Source organism: Felis catus, chromosome C2 (genome assembly GCF_018350175.1).
Source record: "Felis catus isolate Fca126 chromosome C2, F.catus_Fca126_mat1.0, whole genome shotgun sequence".
Lineage (NCBI taxonomy): Eukaryota > Metazoa > Chordata > Mammalia > Carnivora > Felidae > Felis > Felis catus.
The window spans coordinates 124,823,311-124,841,813 of NC_058376.1; the positions used below are offsets into that span (position 1 = coordinate 124,823,311).

Consider the following 18,503-nt stretch of genomic DNA (forward strand, 5'->3'; position numbering starts at 1 on the left):
GGGTTCTATTTCAGGCATCTCTGCGAGGCGTGTGCTCAGTTAGTGTTGGCGGGAGCTGAGCGATCGGTCTGCTGCTTGCTCGCCGGCCTAGGCTGGGTCTGGTCTAGGGGCTTGCGGGCAGCGCTCCCCGTCTCCGGCCGGCAGGATGCGGGTGGCTGTGGCCGGCTGCTGCCACGGCGAGCTGGACAAGATCTATGAGACGCTGGCGCTGGCGGAGAAGCGCGGCCCCGGGCCGATAGACCTTTTGCTGTGCTGCGGCGACTTCCAGGCGGTGCGCAACGAGGCCGACCTGCGTTGCATGGCCGTGCCGCCCAAGTACCGCCACATGCAGACCTTCTACAGGTGAGCAGCGAGGTCCGGGCCTCAGACCCAGCGGTGCGAGGCGTGACTAGCCGGCAGTGAGTGAGTGGGAGAGAACCCGGACTGGATTCGAATTCCCCCTGCCACTGACTCACTGTCTCCCTTACTTACCTTCTTTGTTCACGCTGTGTCTAGGAACTGGTGCTTCGTAAATGTCACTTTTCTCTTTTCCTTTCACCTGTCTTATCTGTTTCGGAAGGGATCGAAGCCTGAGGGGAAAACCTGGAGGAAGAAGCTGACAGGGTAATCTACCTTGCACTTGATAGGACTCTGGGACTAGTCTATTTACTGATGCAAGAGTTTTTATTGGACGCCTGCTCTGTGCTCGTCCGCGTTCTAGAAGCTAACTGACAAAGTTCATTGAGCGTACACTGGCTTTAAACCCAAGGTGGCAGACCTTCATTCTTAAGAACAAGTACAGGCAATTCACTTAGAAAGAGCTTTTTAATGTTTTATAATGAGCTCAAATATCTCCTTTGGGCCTTATTTTGCTTTTCTGCTATGCCCGATTGCATGGGCATGCCTAATTGCTTTTCTCCATGCTTGATTTCTGCTATGCCAACTGACAACTTTACTCTTGTGTTCTAGGTATTACTCCGGTGAAAAAAAGGCCCCAGTTCTCACAATTTTCATTGGGGGAAACCATGAAGCCTCAAATCATTTGCAAGAGTTACCCTATGGTGGCTGGGTAGCGCCAAACATTTATTATTTAGGTATGTGTTCTGGGTAATTTCTTGCTTTGTTTGTAATGGAAGCGCCTGTCAGGATTTGTATAACAGGCAGCATCTTGAGATATATGGTGTTTGCGAAATGTCTCTTAATTTAAATAGTTAATCATGAAACTTTAATTAGAATGGTTAATTTAGGTAATTATGAAAATATGTCCATGCTTCTAGTATTTTAAGCAATATAGATAATAAAACATAGTAAAAAATGCAAAGGCCTTATGTACTGTTCGCAATGCCTTTATTTTTTCTTACTCTTTCTGTTGATTGAGAAAACTCAAACTTATTATGGTGGAAATTGTTAAACATACCGAAGAATAGAGAATGGTATAATGAATCTGTGTACGTGTTAACCAGTTTCAACAACTATTATTCTGCTATCCTTATTTCAACCCCACTCCCCTCTAAACTTTTACTTAAGTAACTGTAATTCCTCATTATTTATTGCTTAGTTCATGTTCAGATTTCTGTGATTATCACAAAGATGTTTGTTTTACTTTGTTTGACTTGTTCAAATAGAATCCAAATGAGGCCTGCACATTTCATTTGCTTGTCATGATTCTGAAGTCTCTTAGGCTGTAAGTGTCCCTTTTCTCCCCTACCCATGCTTGTTATTTGTTGAAGAAAATGGGAACTTTTTCTTGTAGAATTTCCTGTGTTCTGGATTTAGCTGATTGGAATTTCTTATATTGTTTAACGTGTTCCTTTTATCCTCTGCATTACCTGTAATCTGTGTTTAGATTTACAACCGGATTAGATTCAGGTTCAATTTTAGTCCTGTTAGACTATTTAGTCCATTCTTTTCTTCGCTTAAATGTTTTCAGCTCTAATGATGACATGATAACTTCAGAAATATAATTTATCTACTTCATTACTGATTGTTCTTTTGACAACTGTAATATTGTGAAAAGATGTTTGAAGATGATCAATCAGAAATAAAATATAGAAACTGCAGGTTATTGATACTTTATACCTGTTGACTTTCAGATGTATAACCTATAAATCCATCATAGGACACTTTTCCTTATTTCCCTGCCAGCCCACTGTAATATTTGACTAAGTACCAAATTATGTCTATTTTTCTCTTAACATACCTAATCTCATTGGCCCTTCGTTTCTGCTTAGTATCTTCCCTGATCTGCTTCTAGGCCTTTCATCCCTAGTCTGCCTCTTATATTGTTGGCATATTGCTATGTGAAATAGTAACTTCATCTTGATATTTTAATTTTCAAATAATTTTAGGACTGCATGGAGTTCTACGCCTTTAAACTGTTCTTTTAGTTAGTAAAGAGATTGCTTCTGCCTATGGTAATTTTATTTAACTGCGTACTTTTTCAGGTTTGGCTGGTGTAGTAAAATACCGAGGTGTAAGGATTGGTGGAATCTCTGGTATCTTTAAATCTCATGACTATCGAAAAGGTATTGTTCTGAGAATTGTTTTTAAATTTTAGAACTTGCATCTGTCAGACTAACTTAAGCATAATATATAGTTTGACCTTTTCATGGAATTGTTTCTCTGAACTGACTACTTAAAAAAAAAATTGTTTTTAATGTATGTTTATTTTTGAGACAGACAGAGTGTGAGTTGGGGAGTGGCAGAGAGAGAGGGAGACACAGAATCTGAAGCAGCCTCCAGGTTCTGAGCTGTCAGTACAGAGTCCGACGTGGGGCTTGAACCCATGGACTGCGAGATCATGACCTGTGCTGACTGAAGTCGGATGCTTAACCGACTGAGCCAAGTCACCCCTGAACTGACTACTTTATTTTATACATATGAAAAGTTTGAGAGTACTAGAACAAATTATCTCTGTATCCACCATCTAGTTTTTTCAAGTCTTAGTGTTTCGCCACTTTTAGTTACGATTTTATTTTGTTTCATTTATTTTTTGAGAGAGCGAGAGAATGTGTGAGCAGGGGTGGAGCAGAGGGAGAGGGAGAGAGAGAATCTCAAGCAGGATCCATGTGGGGCTCGATCTCACAACCATGAGATCACGACCTGAACTAAAATCAAGAGTCTGACGCTTAACGGACTGAGCCACCCAGGTACCCCAGTCAGGATTTTAAAGAAATAGTACAGATTCAGTCAGAGCTCATAGTTTATCTGTTCTCAGTCCTGTTCTCCTTTTATCCTTCCCTTTCCTTACCGCGAGTCACTCTTCTGAATTTGGTGTTTGTTATTTGCTTAATTATGTCATTACCAGATAGGTAACAGCTTTAAACAGTGTACAACGTAGCATGTTTTAAATTTCATATGAATGTATCATTTTGCGTGTATATTTGTGCAACTTGTTTCATTGTTTAATGTGTTTTTGAAATCCATGTTGATACATTCATTTTAATTTGTGAATAGTATTCTATTATAGAAGCATATTGCAGTGTACTCATTTATTTCATTGTATCTGAAAAAATTGATCTTAAAGGAATAGCTTGAGTTCACATTGATTTCAAAATTTTATGAATTAAGTTGGCAGCTAAAACTTACATCCTCTGTAACTGTTAAATCACAGATCTGTTCCCTGCTGCCCTGCTCCCTATGATTCTAAACTATTGGCAGGGGAGCACAAAAATAGGTTGTCTCCTTCACGGCAGGTGTGAGTGCAAACTGTCCTCCACTCTTTGGAGGACAGCTGGTAATCTGTGGAAATTATAAAAGTACTCTGAACCAGGAGTTCTACTTCAGGAATTTAATGTACAGATATATTCCACACATGCAAGATGATGTGTACACATTTATTATTTCAGCCTTGTTTGTAATGGCAAAAGGTACGAAGTAATTAACTCTAACATAACTCTATCATGATAAAACTATACAATGCAATGCTATGAAGCTAATTTTTTAAAAAAGTAGAAGAAAGCAACTCTGTGTAACTGATACACAAAGAACTCCAAGTTAAGTGAAAAAAAAAGGCATAGAACATGTTTCAACTATGCTGCTATTTGTGTAAAAAAAAAAGAGAGGATAAAGAAGTTTGTGTATTAAATGCATAGATGATGTCCCTGGAATAAAATACTAAAACCTGATTAACTTGAGTTGCCTCTAGGTAGTGTTAGTAGTTAGTAGGAATAGGAGGATCCCTGCCTCCCATTGTTTTATCAGCTTTGTTGAGGTAAAACTTACATACTGTTGTAAGTATACAATGTCGTGATTTTGGTAAATTTATGTAGGGTTGTGCAACCATCCAGATTTAAAACATTTCTAGTATTCCCAAAAGTTTTGTAGTTAATCCCTGCTCCCACCCCAGCCCTGGGCATCACTGGTTACTTTTTATTCCTTTCTGATGATAGCTCTTAAATTTTAAACTATATGAATAAACAATGTATTCCAAATGATAATTTAATTTAAAAAATCATAAGCCCCTCAATTATTTAGATTTATAGTTAGTGATCACTCATTAGTAGAAAACACCAACATTTTTTTTTTTTTTAATACCAGCCTTTTAAGAGCAGTGTTTTCATAGAATTTTTAAGAACCAAAACGGTAATGACAGACCTCCGTTTTGGAAAAGTGTGTGTATGTTATTTGTATTTGCCGTATTTAAGGGAGTTGAATATAGCTTATTTCTCTTCTTTAATTCAAGGTCATTTTGAGTGCCCCCCTTATAATCCAGCTACAATAAGGAGTATATACCATGTGAGAAATATTGAAGTCTATAAATTAAAACAGGTATGTAAAAATTACATTGCAGCATACTTGAAAAAATTAAAGTCATTCTGTACCAAAATGTGTTTTGATCATTTTGGTATACCACTTCCAAGAAATATTTCAGTATAGAATACTTCAGTATTTCTAAAGTTTGGATCTTGAGTTGCTTTTAGGAGGTTCACAGATGAACATTTTTTTTTTATTCTAATGTTATGCATTTATTTTAGGAAGTAATAATAAAATAGAACATTTAATCTATGACTGTGTATATTACTACTTAGAATAAGGCTAAAGAATATATGTTGGAATAAAGTGATACTTTAAAGAAAATATTAGAATATTTTATTTTATTTTTTTAATTTTTTTATTAAAATTTTTTTTTTCTTAATGTTTTTATTTATTTTGAGACAGAGAGAGACAGAGCATGAACAGGGGAGGGGCAGAGAGAGAGGGAGACACAGAATCCAAAGCAGGCTCCAGGCTCTGAGCCATCAGCACAGAGCCCGATGCAGGGCTCGAACTCACAGACTGTGAGATCATGACCTGAGCCGAAGTCGGACACTCAACCGACTGAGCCACCCAGGCGCCCTAGAATATTTCATTTTAAATAATGGTATTAAGTAGGGAATAAATAATGGTAAGGAAGATAGAGAATGTGGTAAAATTGTGAAAGTGGTATTGGAACACTGGCTTAACTAGAGAGTAGCTGACACTAGGTTTTTGTTTGAGAACCCATTAAATGCCTGACACTGGGCTAAGCAGTTATCACCCATGACATTTCATGTAATCGCCACACAATTCTGTGCAGTAAGTATTACTCTAACTTTGTCACGTTAAGGATGAGAGATCAAGGCTCAGATAGGTAAGCAGCCTTCCAGGGAATTCCCTAGGAGTTAGGTGGTGGAGTCGCCTGAAGCTGTCAGACCCTTCCCACCATGCCCTACAGCCTCTGCAGGAGCTTAAGGATGCTCGTGGGCGTTTCTTGAATGTCCTACTCATAACAGGTCCCTACCTTGAATCCTTTTTCCCTTTCACCCATCTCAGTCCTACCAGTGTTTGACGACCCAGCTTAGATATCAGTTTTCTAGTTTAAAGCCATCACTCTTCTCTGAATTTTCATCACACTTACTGCCCGAATCGGTTATTCAGCGATTATTTGTATCCTTTATCTTGTATTGTCTTCAACACATAAATTATTTTAATTTAGTTTTCCAAGTTTTGTTGCCAATTACTTGAAGGTGCTGGGGATGTGTAATGTATGGAGTATATTTTGTAGCCTCCCCATGAAGACACCAGCTACCTTGAATACCTCTAGTATAATTTATGTAGCAAACAGCATTTTTTACGTGTATGCTCTATGAGTCCATTAGAAAAAAAGAAGGGATTTATCTTTGGGTTTTACTATATTATTTACATTAGAGATCTCATGAAATCTGTGTCTCTCTGTATCTTAAAACAGTTCCTTTACTAAAAGTGACAAGAATAATGGTTATTGTATATTTCAGAAACCCTATATTAAAGACCATGGCTAGTTGGCAGTTAGATCAAAGTATGTCTCTGTTGACCTGCCTTGCCATGGAATATAAGGATGATTTGTGAGGTAGAGAGAAAGCTGTTTCTCCTTGCTTACATGAGTGAGGAGTTTAGCATTTCTTAGTATTTCTGTGACCTTCTTAAATAAAGTTTGCTTAGAATGAATTACATAGAAATCTAAAGATCTAAGCGGTTAAACAATTGTGTGGTGGTGGAGAGAAAGTGTAGGGGATTGCTTTTGGCTAATCTGTTTTTGGGTTTTCTTTCTTTTTCTATTAAAGCTGAAGCAACCTATGGACATATTCTTATCTCACGATTGGCCAAGAAGCATATATCATTATGGAGATAAGAAGCAACTTCTCAAGACTAAATCTTTTTTCCGACAAGAAGTGGAAAATAACACATTGGGAAGTCCTGCTGCCTCCGAGCTTCTAGAGCACTTAAAACCTACCTACTGGTTTTCCGCACACCTTCATGTGAAGTTTGCAGCCTTGATGCAGCATCAGGTAGAAACCAGAACATTCTTTGATTTGACAAACACTTAGCAAATATCTGTAGGCTAAGGCACTGTTGGCACAGTTGTAAATTTAGAGAAAGAACTCAAAGATAACTTTGCTTTTGCGAGTAACTCCATATCCATGGGGCAGGGAAGAGACAAGCAGGCAATAAGTATTATTATTAGTGATTAATGATAGTAATAAGTTTGTGATGAAAAGTGCCATGATGCTGTGGAAGTGCCTACACCAGACTCTGGTGAATTGGGGATGTAGACACAGAGATGAAGAGATTGAGAAGGTTTTCCAAAGGAATTGGTTGTGCCAGGAAGCAGTAGAATATGAGGGCCGTGTAGGTAGGGAGCCCAGTGTGTGCCAAGGCTAGAGGTCTGAATGCGTGGCGCGCTGGGGGCTGCAGCAGTCCCTGTAGCTGAGGCGAAGGGAGAGATGAGGCTGGAAGGACATCCTAACTGCCTGCTGGGCCATGTTCTGGAGTTTGGGTTTTAACCAGAAGGTAATGGGGAAAGTTGGGGAGTAGTGAAACCAGACTTTGATTTTAGAAAGATTAGTTTGGTAGCATTTTTGTGTATGGATCATAGTAATGTAAAATGGGAGGCAGAGAGGCTATTTAAGCATAAGATGAGGTTCTAGCCTGTGGCAGGGAGGGAACACAGAGAACGCGATCTCCAGAGAGATTTTGGAGGCAGAATCATCAGGATTTGGTGACAGAGGGGGACTTCCAGAATTTTCCTTGGGTAGCTGCATGGGTGATAGTGCTTGATGAAAGGTAGAGAATAAATGGACTTCAACTTAGGCTTTTATGGAGATCAGTTGTTTATTCTTTTCCCCTCCCATTCTGACTGACTTTCCACCTAAAGTATTCCATAGGGAAAACATTTAGAAAACGCTGGGTTAACAAGGTTAGAAATTCCTTCTCGAAGTCTTCTATAGAATTCCTGAGAGTCTTTAATGTGCTGATGGGCGTTGTCTTTCTCCAAGAGTGAGTGGAGTGTGGGGTGCAGTGCTGCTTGAACTTGACCATACTCTTTTCTGTGGTGGAAGTGCACTTTAATGATGTTCTTCAAGTACAGTTTGGAAAATTCTGTTTGGAAACATTCCTGTGGGCCCTTTCTGTTGTGGGCTTATCCTCACTCCCCAGTTTCATTGGGAGAAAGAGGCAAGGTTACTCCTTTTCTCTTCCTTTGGACCACTGCCAAGGTGATCATCCTCTTTAAATGTCCAGGTTATCCATTCAGATCAGTCACCTTTTCTACATCTTTGTTATTCTCTCCCATCTCCTAGGGCTCATGACATGCCCTAGGGCTCATGACACGCTCAAAATCCTAGGGCCTGGATTTTTACTGAACCATCGGCTTTGGTTCTTTTCCCCCATTCCATCTTGGGTTGTCAGCCTCAGGGAGTTCTATCTCTGAATGAATATGTTCAGTCCCTTTTAATTAGCTCCTCAACCTCGACTGCCTTTGCCAGTGGTCTCTTTCAGCCCCTTTACCAACACCAAAGATCACCTTTTCTCTCAGAACTGCCCCACTGCCAAGATCTGCCTGCACTCTCTGTGCCTTCACCTCTCAGTCCATCACCACCATTGGGCTGAAACCTGGCCTACAGCAGGGTGTCCCATAGCTGCTTCCTGTCCTTTTTCCTCCGTGGGCCTTACTGTTCTCAGTGAGTCACTTTTGTACTTCATCCAATATGACCTTCATGTTGTGGTCCATCACCCCCTGCCCATGTTTCTTTTCTGCAATTCAGTTTTTACAAAATAGCTTACTTGGAATATAATTTACATGTCATAAAATTCATCTATTTAAATGTACAATTCAGTGAGTTTTAGCATATATCCAGAGTTCCAGAGGTTTCCAGAGCAAACAGCACAGAGCCCAGTTGTAGAACATTTCCAGCACCCCAAAAGATGTCTTGTGCCTGTTTGCTGTGCTGTTTGCTGTCAGTCCTTGTTCCCGCTCTCAGCCCCAGGCACTAATCTGCTCTGTGTCTCTGTGGATTTGCCCTCTTTGAAATTTATATAAGTGGGATCAAAGTCTATGCTCATTGGCACGTGGTTTCTTTTGTTTGTGTGTTTTTGAGGTTCACTCATGTAGCAAGTATTAGTATTTCTTTCATTTTTATTGTTGAATAATATTTCATTCTGTGAATGTATCCCGTCACTTTTGGTGTTGTATCTAAGAAATCTTTGCCTAACCCAAGTTTATAAAGATTTTTCCTTATAATTTCTTTTAAAAGTTATATAGTTTTAGCTCTGCCAGATTACTTTTCAGCTCTTCTGTTATCTTAGCCTTTGTGTTATATACTTTGATTTAGCACTGGCATTATCATCAGCATTAGTGTCTGCTTTGACTTTTGTAAGGAAGTTGAAGCCCAGAGAGTTTAAGGGCATTGCCCGTTATTACACAAGTGGTTGCAGAACTAACTTATTTTGGAAAAGTGACAGTTGTTGCTTTGACACATAACTTAGGGGTATGTTTAATAAAGATTGTTTTCCATCCTATTCTGTGTATGAATTACTGTGATGATTTAACATTCTTTCTGGGGCTGCCTGGGTGGCTCAGTCAGTTAAGTGGCCAACTTTGGCTCAGGTCATGATCTCATGGCTCGCGGGTTCGAGCCCTGTGTAGGGTTCTGTGCTGTCAGCTCATAGCCTGGAGCCTGCTTTGGATTATGTGTCTCCCTCTCTCTCTGCTCCTTATCTGCTCATACTCTGTCTGTCTCTCTCTCAAAAATAAGTAAACATTAAAAAAAAATTTTTAACATTCTTTTTAAAATTATGGTTCATATTTGTAGGCCAAGGATAAAGAACAGACGGCCAAAGCAACAAAATTTTTAGCCTTGGACAAATGCTTACCACATAGAGACTTTCTTCAGGTAAAAAGAAAATGAAATAACTTTGCAATATAGTTTTGCTCTTCCAATGATTAAAAAAAAATTAATTTTCCCTTCAGAATTTATTTGTGCTCTTTATAATTTATGTATTGTGAGAATTTTGGAATACGTTACATTAGTGTTTTTAAGCTACTAAATTAAATTCCTTTTAAATTTTATTGTTATACTGAAATTCTTAGCATATTAAAAATAGAAATGTTTTTCTTAAAATTATCAATTTCTTCCTATAGGTAATAGAAATAGACCATGACCCCAGTGCTTCTGAGTACTTAGAGTATGATATTGAGTGGCTCACTGTTCTAAGGGCTACTGATGATCTTATTAATGTGACGGGGCGCCTATGGAATATGCCTGAAAATAACGGCCTGCATACAAGGTAAGTCTGACATTTGGGGTTTGCTCTCTCTGGTGCATGCACGATTTTTTGTTCCCTCCACCTTTTTTTTTTTTTTTCTTAAATCAAGGGAATTATTGTTAAATGAGTGTCAGAATAATTCAAGGGTTACTGACTGGTATGGAAAACTACAAATTTTCCATCTAAGGGATGTAAGAAAATGGGCTATTGAGTACCAACCCAAATTAGCACATAAAGCGTGTGTAAAACTATAATGTGGTGATGATTTGGTTCACACATTAAAGTAACTAATGCTTATTTTAGAGTGTGAGTTAAGAACAGCTTTTTCTTTTTTCTTTTTTTAAAATTTTATTTATTTATTTTGAGAGAGAGAGAGAGAGAGAGACTGCAAGTGAGAATGGGGTAGGGGCAGAGAGAAGAAGAGTGAGAGAATCCCAAGCTGTCAGCACAGAGCCCGATGACATGGGACTCGAACTCATGAACCATGAGATTGTGACTGGAGCTAAAACCAAGATTTGGATGCTTAACCAACTAAGCCACCCAGGCACCCCAAGAAGAGCTTTTTCTAAGAATTGTTTTTATTTCAAAATGGTCCTTTGGTAAATTAACTGTAATTTTATTAAACGGAATTTTTATATGTGGTTTAGATTTTATCCTTACACCTGAAGTCCACAGTTAGATCTTACCATTTGTTGTCTGAGGCTGATAAAATGTAAAAAGCTATTGTTTTGGACTTTTGTAGGTGGGATTATAGTGCAACAGAAGAAGCTATGAACAAAGTATTGGAAATACTGAATCATGACCTCAGAGTTCCATGTAACTTCAGCGTAACAGCTGCTTGTTATGACCCTAGCAGGCCACAGACACAAATGCAGTTGGTGCATAGGATCAATCCTCAAACTACTGAATTTTGTGCCCAGCTTGGCATCACTGACATAAACGTCAGGCTGCAGAAGGCCAAGGAAGAACATCACTTGTGTGGTGAATATGAAGAACAGGAGGACCTGGAGAGTAATGACTCTGGTGAAGACCGTAGTGAATATAACACAGACACGTCTGCCCTGTCCTCTATTAATCCAGATGAAATAATGCTAGATGAAGAAGAGGAGGATGAGGATAGTATCGTAAGTACACACAGTGACATGAACACACCGTCTGTAGAGCCTTCTTCTGATCAAGCTTCTGACTTCTCTGCAAGCTTCTCTGATGTCAGGATCTTGCCAGGTTCCATGACTGTATCTTCTGATGATACATTGGGTTCCCCAGATGGCAGAGAGGGGAAGCCTGGTGAGGCTCTGGAGTCGGAGGATGGAAAGGACTTAACCGAGTTGCCCCTGAAGAGGCTGAGTGACGAACATGAACCTGAACAAAGAAAGAAAATTAAGAGGAGGAATCAAGCCATCTATGCTGCAGTGGATGATGACGATGCAGCATAAGACAATTTACTTAGTATTATATGTAGATATGTGATTTTTAAGACCATATTTTTAGAGTTGGATTTTTGACACTCAAGACTTAACTTTGTAATAATGAAGTTACATGAGAGAATTTTAGTTAGGTATTGACTTTGTCTTTAGTCCTTTGTATATTTCAGATAAAAATATTAAAATTTTATATATTTACTTGATTGAGTACCTTTTTTTTTTTTGAAGACGTATACCATTCACTTTCATTATTTTCAGGAAACACTCACGGGATACCTACTCTGTACCAGGCACTTTTCTGTAAAATGGCACTATAAAGATGAGTAAGACCGGAATTTCTACCTTTGAGGAGTTACTACCACTGTGAATATTTTTGTGTATAAAATATGGCATCTTTATATTTTGTTTTGCAAAGTCATTGTTGCATGTACGATTTTGTATGCTTTCATTTTATTGATTATAAATATTTTCCCTGGTCTGCTCTTAATGTCTGTCAAATATAATTGAAATTGAAGGTGGTAGGTAAGGTTTCAGGAAATAAATTACTTTAAATACTAAACATTGGTAAATATAAAGTTTTACATTTAATTGCTGAGATGAATATAACCTTGTTGATTTTGGCATAGTTTAGCTTTAATTTTAAGGTGACTATAGTAACTGTACAGGTCATTTTTGACACAGTTCGTCTTAGTATTAATTACTATCAGGGATTGAATTGCACAAATGCTGCCCCTCGTGCTGTATCATGTGGCTTGTTAGTAGTAGAGTATTTTATTTTTAATGTTTATTTATTCTGAGAGAGAGAGCGAGCGAGCACATGCATGCAAGCAGAGGAGAGGCAAAAAGAAAGAGAGAGAATCCCAAGCAGGCTCTGTGCTGTGAGTGCAGAGCCCTAAGTGGAGCTCTGTCTCATGAACTGTTGAGATCATGACCTGAGCTGAAACCACGAGTCGGACACTTGAATGACTGAGCCACCTGGGCACCCTAGTACTAAAGTATTGTTAAAGATCCACATGGAAAAACTATCCTTCCATCCTGTCTCTGGTTAAAAATGTCTGGATCACCTGAGGAGATGGTTACCCTGCACTTTGGATGAGGAGTCATGAATCCAAAAACTATTCTGGGATGTCATCCCACAGCAGTCCAAATCCAGGGGTCATTAACCTAGGAGAATGCTGTAGCAACTGGCTTCCATCTTGTCAGCATCTGACTTGAAGAACGTGGAGCAATTTCTGTTTATTGCCATCCATTTTCTTTCCCTTTTTAAGTTGAATAGTTATTTTAGTTTTCATTTAGTTTCAAAAGGATTTTCCTCATCACTGATTTAATGGAATCCCATAGTTCTGACATTTAGGTTTTTTCCCCCCAGAAATTATTATTTTTTTAATATAATTTATTGTCAAATTGGTTTCCATACAACACCTGGTGCTCATCCCAACAGGTGCCCTCCTCAATGCCCATCACCCACTTTCCCCTCTCCCCTACCCTCCATCCACCCTCAGTTTGTTCTCAGTATTTAAGTCTCTTATGGTTTGCCTCCCTCCCTCTCTAACTATTTTCCCCCTTCCCGTCCCATCTTCTGTTAAGTTTCTCAGGATCCACATATGAGTGAAAACATATGGTATCGGCCTTTCTCTGCCTGACTTAATTCACTTAGCATAATACCCCCAGTTCCATCCACATTGCTGCAAATTGCCAGATTTCATTCTTTCTCGTTGCCAAGTAGAATTCCATTGTATATGTAAACCACATCTTCTTTATCCATTCGTCAGTGGATGGACATTTAGGCTCTTTTCATAATTTGGCTATTGTTGAAAGTGCTGCTATAAACATTGGGGTACAAGTGCCCCTATGCATCGGCACTCCTGTATCCCTTGGGTAAATTCTCAGCAGTGCTATTGCTGGGTCATAGGGTAGATCTATTTTTAATTTTTTGAGGGACCTCCACACTGTTTTCCAGAGCAGCTGCACCAGTTTGCATTCCCACCAACAGTGCAAGAGGGTTCCTGTTTCTCCACATCCTCTCCAGCGTCTATTGTCTCCTGATTTGTTCATTTTAGCCACTCTGACTGGCGTGAGGTGGCATCTCAATGTGGTTTTAATTTGTTTTTCCCTGATGAGGAGTGATGTTGAGCATCTTTTCATGTGTCTATTGGCCATCTGGATGTCTTCGGTAGAAAAGCATCCATTCTTTTCTTCCCATTTCTTCACTGGATTATTTGTTTTTCGGGTGTGGAGTTTGGTGAGTTCATTATAGATTTTGGATACTAGCCCTTTGTCCAATGTGCCACTTGCAAATACCTTTTCCCATGCCGTTGGTTGCCTTTTAGTTTTTGTTAATTGTTTGCCGTGCAGAAGCTTTTTATCTTGATGAGGTCCCAATAGTTCATTTTTTTCTTCTAATTCCCTTGCCTTTGGAGATGTGTCAAGTAAGAAATTGCTGCGGCTGAAGTCAGAGGTTTTTTTTCCCTGCTTTCTCCTCTAGGGTTTTGATGGTTTCCTGACTCACGTTCAGGTCCTTTATCCATTTTGAGTTTATTTTTTTAAATAGTGTTAGAAAGTGGTCTAGTTTCATTCTTCTGCATGTTGCTGTCCAGTTCTCCCAGCACCATTTGTTAAAGAGACTGTCTTTTTTCCATTGGATATTCTTTCCTGCTTTGTCAAAGATTAGTTGGCCATACATTTGTGGGTCCAATTCTGGGTTCTCTATTCTATTCCATTGGTCTATGTGTCTGTTATATGCCAATACCATGCTGTCTTGTTGATTACAGCTTTGTAGTACAGGCTAAAGCCTGGGATTGTGATGCTTCCCTCTAGTTTTCTTCTTCAATATTACTTTGGCTATTTGGAGTCTTTTGTGGTTCCATACAAATTTTAGGATTGTTTGTTCTAGCTTTGAGAAGAATGCTGGTGCAATTTTGATTGGGATTGCATTGAATGTGTAGATTGCTTTGCATAGTATTGACATTTTAACAATATTTATTCTTCCAATCCGTGAGCATGGAATGTTTTTCCATTTCTTTGTGTCTTCTTCAATTTCCTTCATGAACTTTCTATAGTTTTCAGCATGAAGATCTTTTACATCTTTGGTTGGGTTTATTCCTAGCTATTTTATGGTTCTTGGTGCAATTGTGAATGGGATCCATTTCTTTATTTCTCTTTCTGTTGCTTCATTATTGGTGTATAAAAATGCAACTGATTTCTGTACATTGATTTTGTACCCTGCGACTGTGCTGAATTCATGTATCAGTTCTAGCAGACTTTGGTGGAGTCTGTCACATTTTCCATGTAGAGTATCATGTCATCTGCAAAAAGTGAAAGTTTGACTTCATCTTTGCCAATTTTGATGCCTTTGATTTCATTTTGTTGTCTGATTGCTGATGCTAGGACTTCCAACACTATGTTAAACAACAGCGGTGAGAGTGGACATCCCTGTTGTGTTCCTGATCTCAGGGGGAAAGCTGTCAGTGTTTCCCCATTGAGGATGATATTAGCTGTTGGCTTTTCATAAATGGCTTTTATGATGTTTAAGTATGTTCCTTCTATCCCAACTTTCTTGAGGGTTTTTATTAAGAAACGATCCTGTATTTTGTCAAATGCTTTTTCTGCATCTATTGACAGGATCATATGGTTCTTTTCTTTTATTAATGTGATGTATCACATTGATTACTTTGTGAATATTGAACCAACCCTGCAGCCCAGGAATGAATCCCACTTGATCATGGTGAATTATTCTTTTTATATGCTGTTGAATTTGATCTGCTAGAGATTGTTTAATAAAGATAAAAGCAGAAAGTAATTATGTATAAAATAACAGAGTTCATTAATGATGGTTCTCAAAGTAAATAATAATAAAAAAAAGTCCTCTAGTACAAATGCCAAAAAAATAAAAGAGATAAGTAACCAGTAAAACAGGGTATTCAAGTAAATATGGGGTTACTCTCATAACTGGGTACAGACAAATTTGATAAATGATTACTTTCCTAGGAAAATAGAATTTACTGAAATTCATCCTATTAGAGGTAGAAAGTGAAAAAAAAATTCCACAGAAGGAATAAAGTTCTCAAAGGATCAACTCCCATGAAAAAGCAGTTGGCTCAGATGGTCTCAGGAGGAAAGTACCAAATCTTCTAAAGGCCAGATAATCCCTAATGGTAGGTAAACTTCCAAAATGTAGAAAAATAAAGGGAAGTTTAGTTTTCTTTTTATGAAGCAAGTATGGCGATGATACCTAAATCTGATAATTTGCAAAAAAAACACCCCACATATGACTATTGCTGCCGAAGTCCTAAACAAAACATTAGCAAACAATTTATAGCGCATTTTAAGCATGACTGATACAAAAATGGTTCAGTATTAGGAAATGTGTTGATATAACTCACACAGTGATAGCTCTAAGAACAAACATCATGATTATCTCCATTGATGATGAAAAGGCCTTTGGCAAAATTCTACACCCATTTCTGATTTTGTGAAAAGTAAAATCTAGCATCTTGTTTCATGGGGAAACACTGTAAGTGTTCTCATCAAGGGAAACTAAGCAGAAGATCAAGGAAAAAGACAGGATCCCTACTACCTCCATTACATTTTAACATTGTGTTGGTGTAAAGAGCAAAACAATTAGACCAAAGGGGCACCTGGGTGGCTCAGTCGGTTAAGTGCCTGACTTGATCTCAGCTCAGGTCACGACTTCCTGGTTCATGAGCACTTTCAGGCTCTTTGCTGACAGCAAGAAGCCGGCTTGGGGTTCTCTCTCTCCCTTTCTCTCTGCCCCTCCCCGGCTTGTGTGCAAGCTCTCTCTGTCAAAATAAATACAAATTTACAAAAAACAAAACAAAACAAAAACAAAACAGATGAAAGAGAACAGTGAGGGAAATCAAGATTGCAAAGGAAGAGACAGCTATATAGAGATGAACTGAACATTTAGGTGGAAAACAGGAAAATCAAAATTAAAACTAATACAGCAAAGTAATAAGATAAAAATTGACCTACAAAGCAATAGGTTTCACATACACAATTACCATTGACTGGTGCAATACAAACAATATCAAAAAGAAATAATAACAAATGTACAAAACCTGTAATGAGGAAAACCTTAAAATACACACAAAAATGCAAAATTAGACTTGAACTAACGGAAACCTCTCTCATTCTTCAATAGGTAAACCCAACATTTTAAAGATGCCAATCCTTCCTAAGTTAATACATAAATTTAACATGACCCCAATCAAAATATCAGCACATGCTTTTATTTTTTGTTTCTTTTCCTAGAGCTAGGCAAGTTACTTTTAAAGTTCATGTGGATAAATAATTTAGAACAGACAGGAATATCCCCCAAAAGAGCAATAGATTTTGCTAGCCATATGAGCTGTTAAAACATAATATAAAACCTCTATAATTAAAGCAATGTGTATTGGTTAATGAATGGACAGACCACTGGTCTGGAAAGTAGAAAGACTGGAAGTAGGCCCAAACATGAAATGTTAGTATATGATTTCAGTGGCATCTCTAATCACTGAGGAAAAAGATGATGTTTTAAATAAATAGAGTTGGATCTCTGGATATCCATTTGGAAGCAAAACACCCCTTTTTTATATTTATATATACACATACACATATATACATATATATTATAAATATAAATATATAATATATAAACTATAAATATATATAAACTATATAAAAGTATATATTATTTTATATATAATATAAAAATCCCTTGTTATATATATTATATAATAATATATGATATATAAATGTTTTATAATATTTACATATATTTATGTAATATATGTTATATACTATATATATAAACTCCAAATAGACCAAAGATATAAATGTGCAGAATGAAAACATATAAATACCATATGAAAACCTGGGTAAATGTTCTCATAATCTGGAATTGAGGAAAGCCTTTGTAACTGTATCTCAAAATCCAGACACGGTAAAAAGGAAAGACTGATACATTTTGACTCTATACAAAAATAGATAACTTTTGCATGGCAAACAAAACACCAAAAACAATGTTAAAAGACAAATGACAAACTGGAAGAACATATTTGCAACTCATAACACAGACAAGGGGCATATTTTCACAAAATATAAAGAACTCTTTATAGAGACCTAGTTATGCCACTTTTTTAAATTAATTTTTTTTTTAATTTTTATTTTTAGAGAGAGAAAGCATAAGCGAGGGAGAGGGGCAGAAGGGAAGAGTAAGCCGATTCCACACTCAGCATAGGGCCAAACATAGGGCTCACTCGTTCCCATGACCCTGGGATCATGACCTGAGCCAAAATCCAAAGTCAGATGCTTAACTTGCTGAGCCACCCAGGCACCCCTTGATCAAAGAGATAAAAAGATGAAAATCGTTGGTGCTCGTTAGTTCCAGCAGTGGCACTCTGACAGAACTGTTGAGTAGTTTCTATTATCTATTTTACACCCTCAGAGTTGCTCTTTTCGAAGCATAGGGTTTCAGGATTCCTTTCATCTTCTAATCCCCATCACCTTATCTCCTTACGGTAAATTCCCCTCTTGTTTAATTCAGCCAGCCAGAGTTTTGGTGCTTGCAACCAAAATACCCTGACTGATACATATGCTCCTGACTGTTAATGAGCTTGTAATTGGAATAGGGGAGGAAAAGGCAAGATAAGAAAATTATGGCCCTTATCTATTATGATTTCCTTTAATTCTTATTTATCAGCTTAGGCCATTCAGTTATTCATTCAAGAAATATTTATTGAGATAAATGCATCCCAGGCACTATGCCAGGGAAACAATGGTGAGAAAAATCAGGTATAATTCCAGCTTTCATGGAGTTTATAGTACAATGAGGGAAATTAATATTAATAAAATAATACCTCAATAATTAAGAAATCCCAACTATTACAGTGTGATAAACGAGAGGAATATAGTACTATAGGAGCAAATCAAGGGGACATTTGATTCACAGCTATTGTTTAATATAATACTGGAGGCCTTGGTCAAAGCTATAAAATAAGAAAATAAGAGATATCAAGAGTGGAAAGGAAACATCATTATTTGCAGGCCATCCAC

At 37.9% G+C, this 18,503-nt stretch overlaps 1 protein-coding gene and 1 long non-coding RNA gene across 3 annotated transcripts in view; one reads left to right on the forward strand and one right to left on the reverse strand.

The window, feature by feature from the left end:
- Positions 1-11,645, forward strand: DBR1 (debranching RNA lariats 1). Its single transcript, XM_011286137.4, has 8 exons — positions 1-342; positions 949-1,073; positions 2,424-2,504; positions 4,664-4,749; positions 6,543-6,767; positions 9,570-9,650; positions 9,899-10,044; positions 10,766-11,645. Exons 1-8 carry the CDS (start codon positions 146-148, stop codon positions 11,457-11,459), a joined length of 1,635 nt encoding a protein of 544 aa, XP_011284439.1. The 5' UTR covers positions 1-145; the 3' UTR covers positions 11,460-11,645.
- The window catches only part of LOC123380118, a 27,281-nt gene continuing 19,361 nt past the window's right edge, over positions 10,584-18,503 (reverse strand). For both annotated transcript variants that reach the window (XR_006585470.1, XR_006585469.1), the window contains exon 2: positions 10,584-11,385. This is a non-coding gene — a long non-coding RNA (uncharacterized LOC123380118). The remainder of the gene's footprint in view (positions 11,386-18,503) is intronic.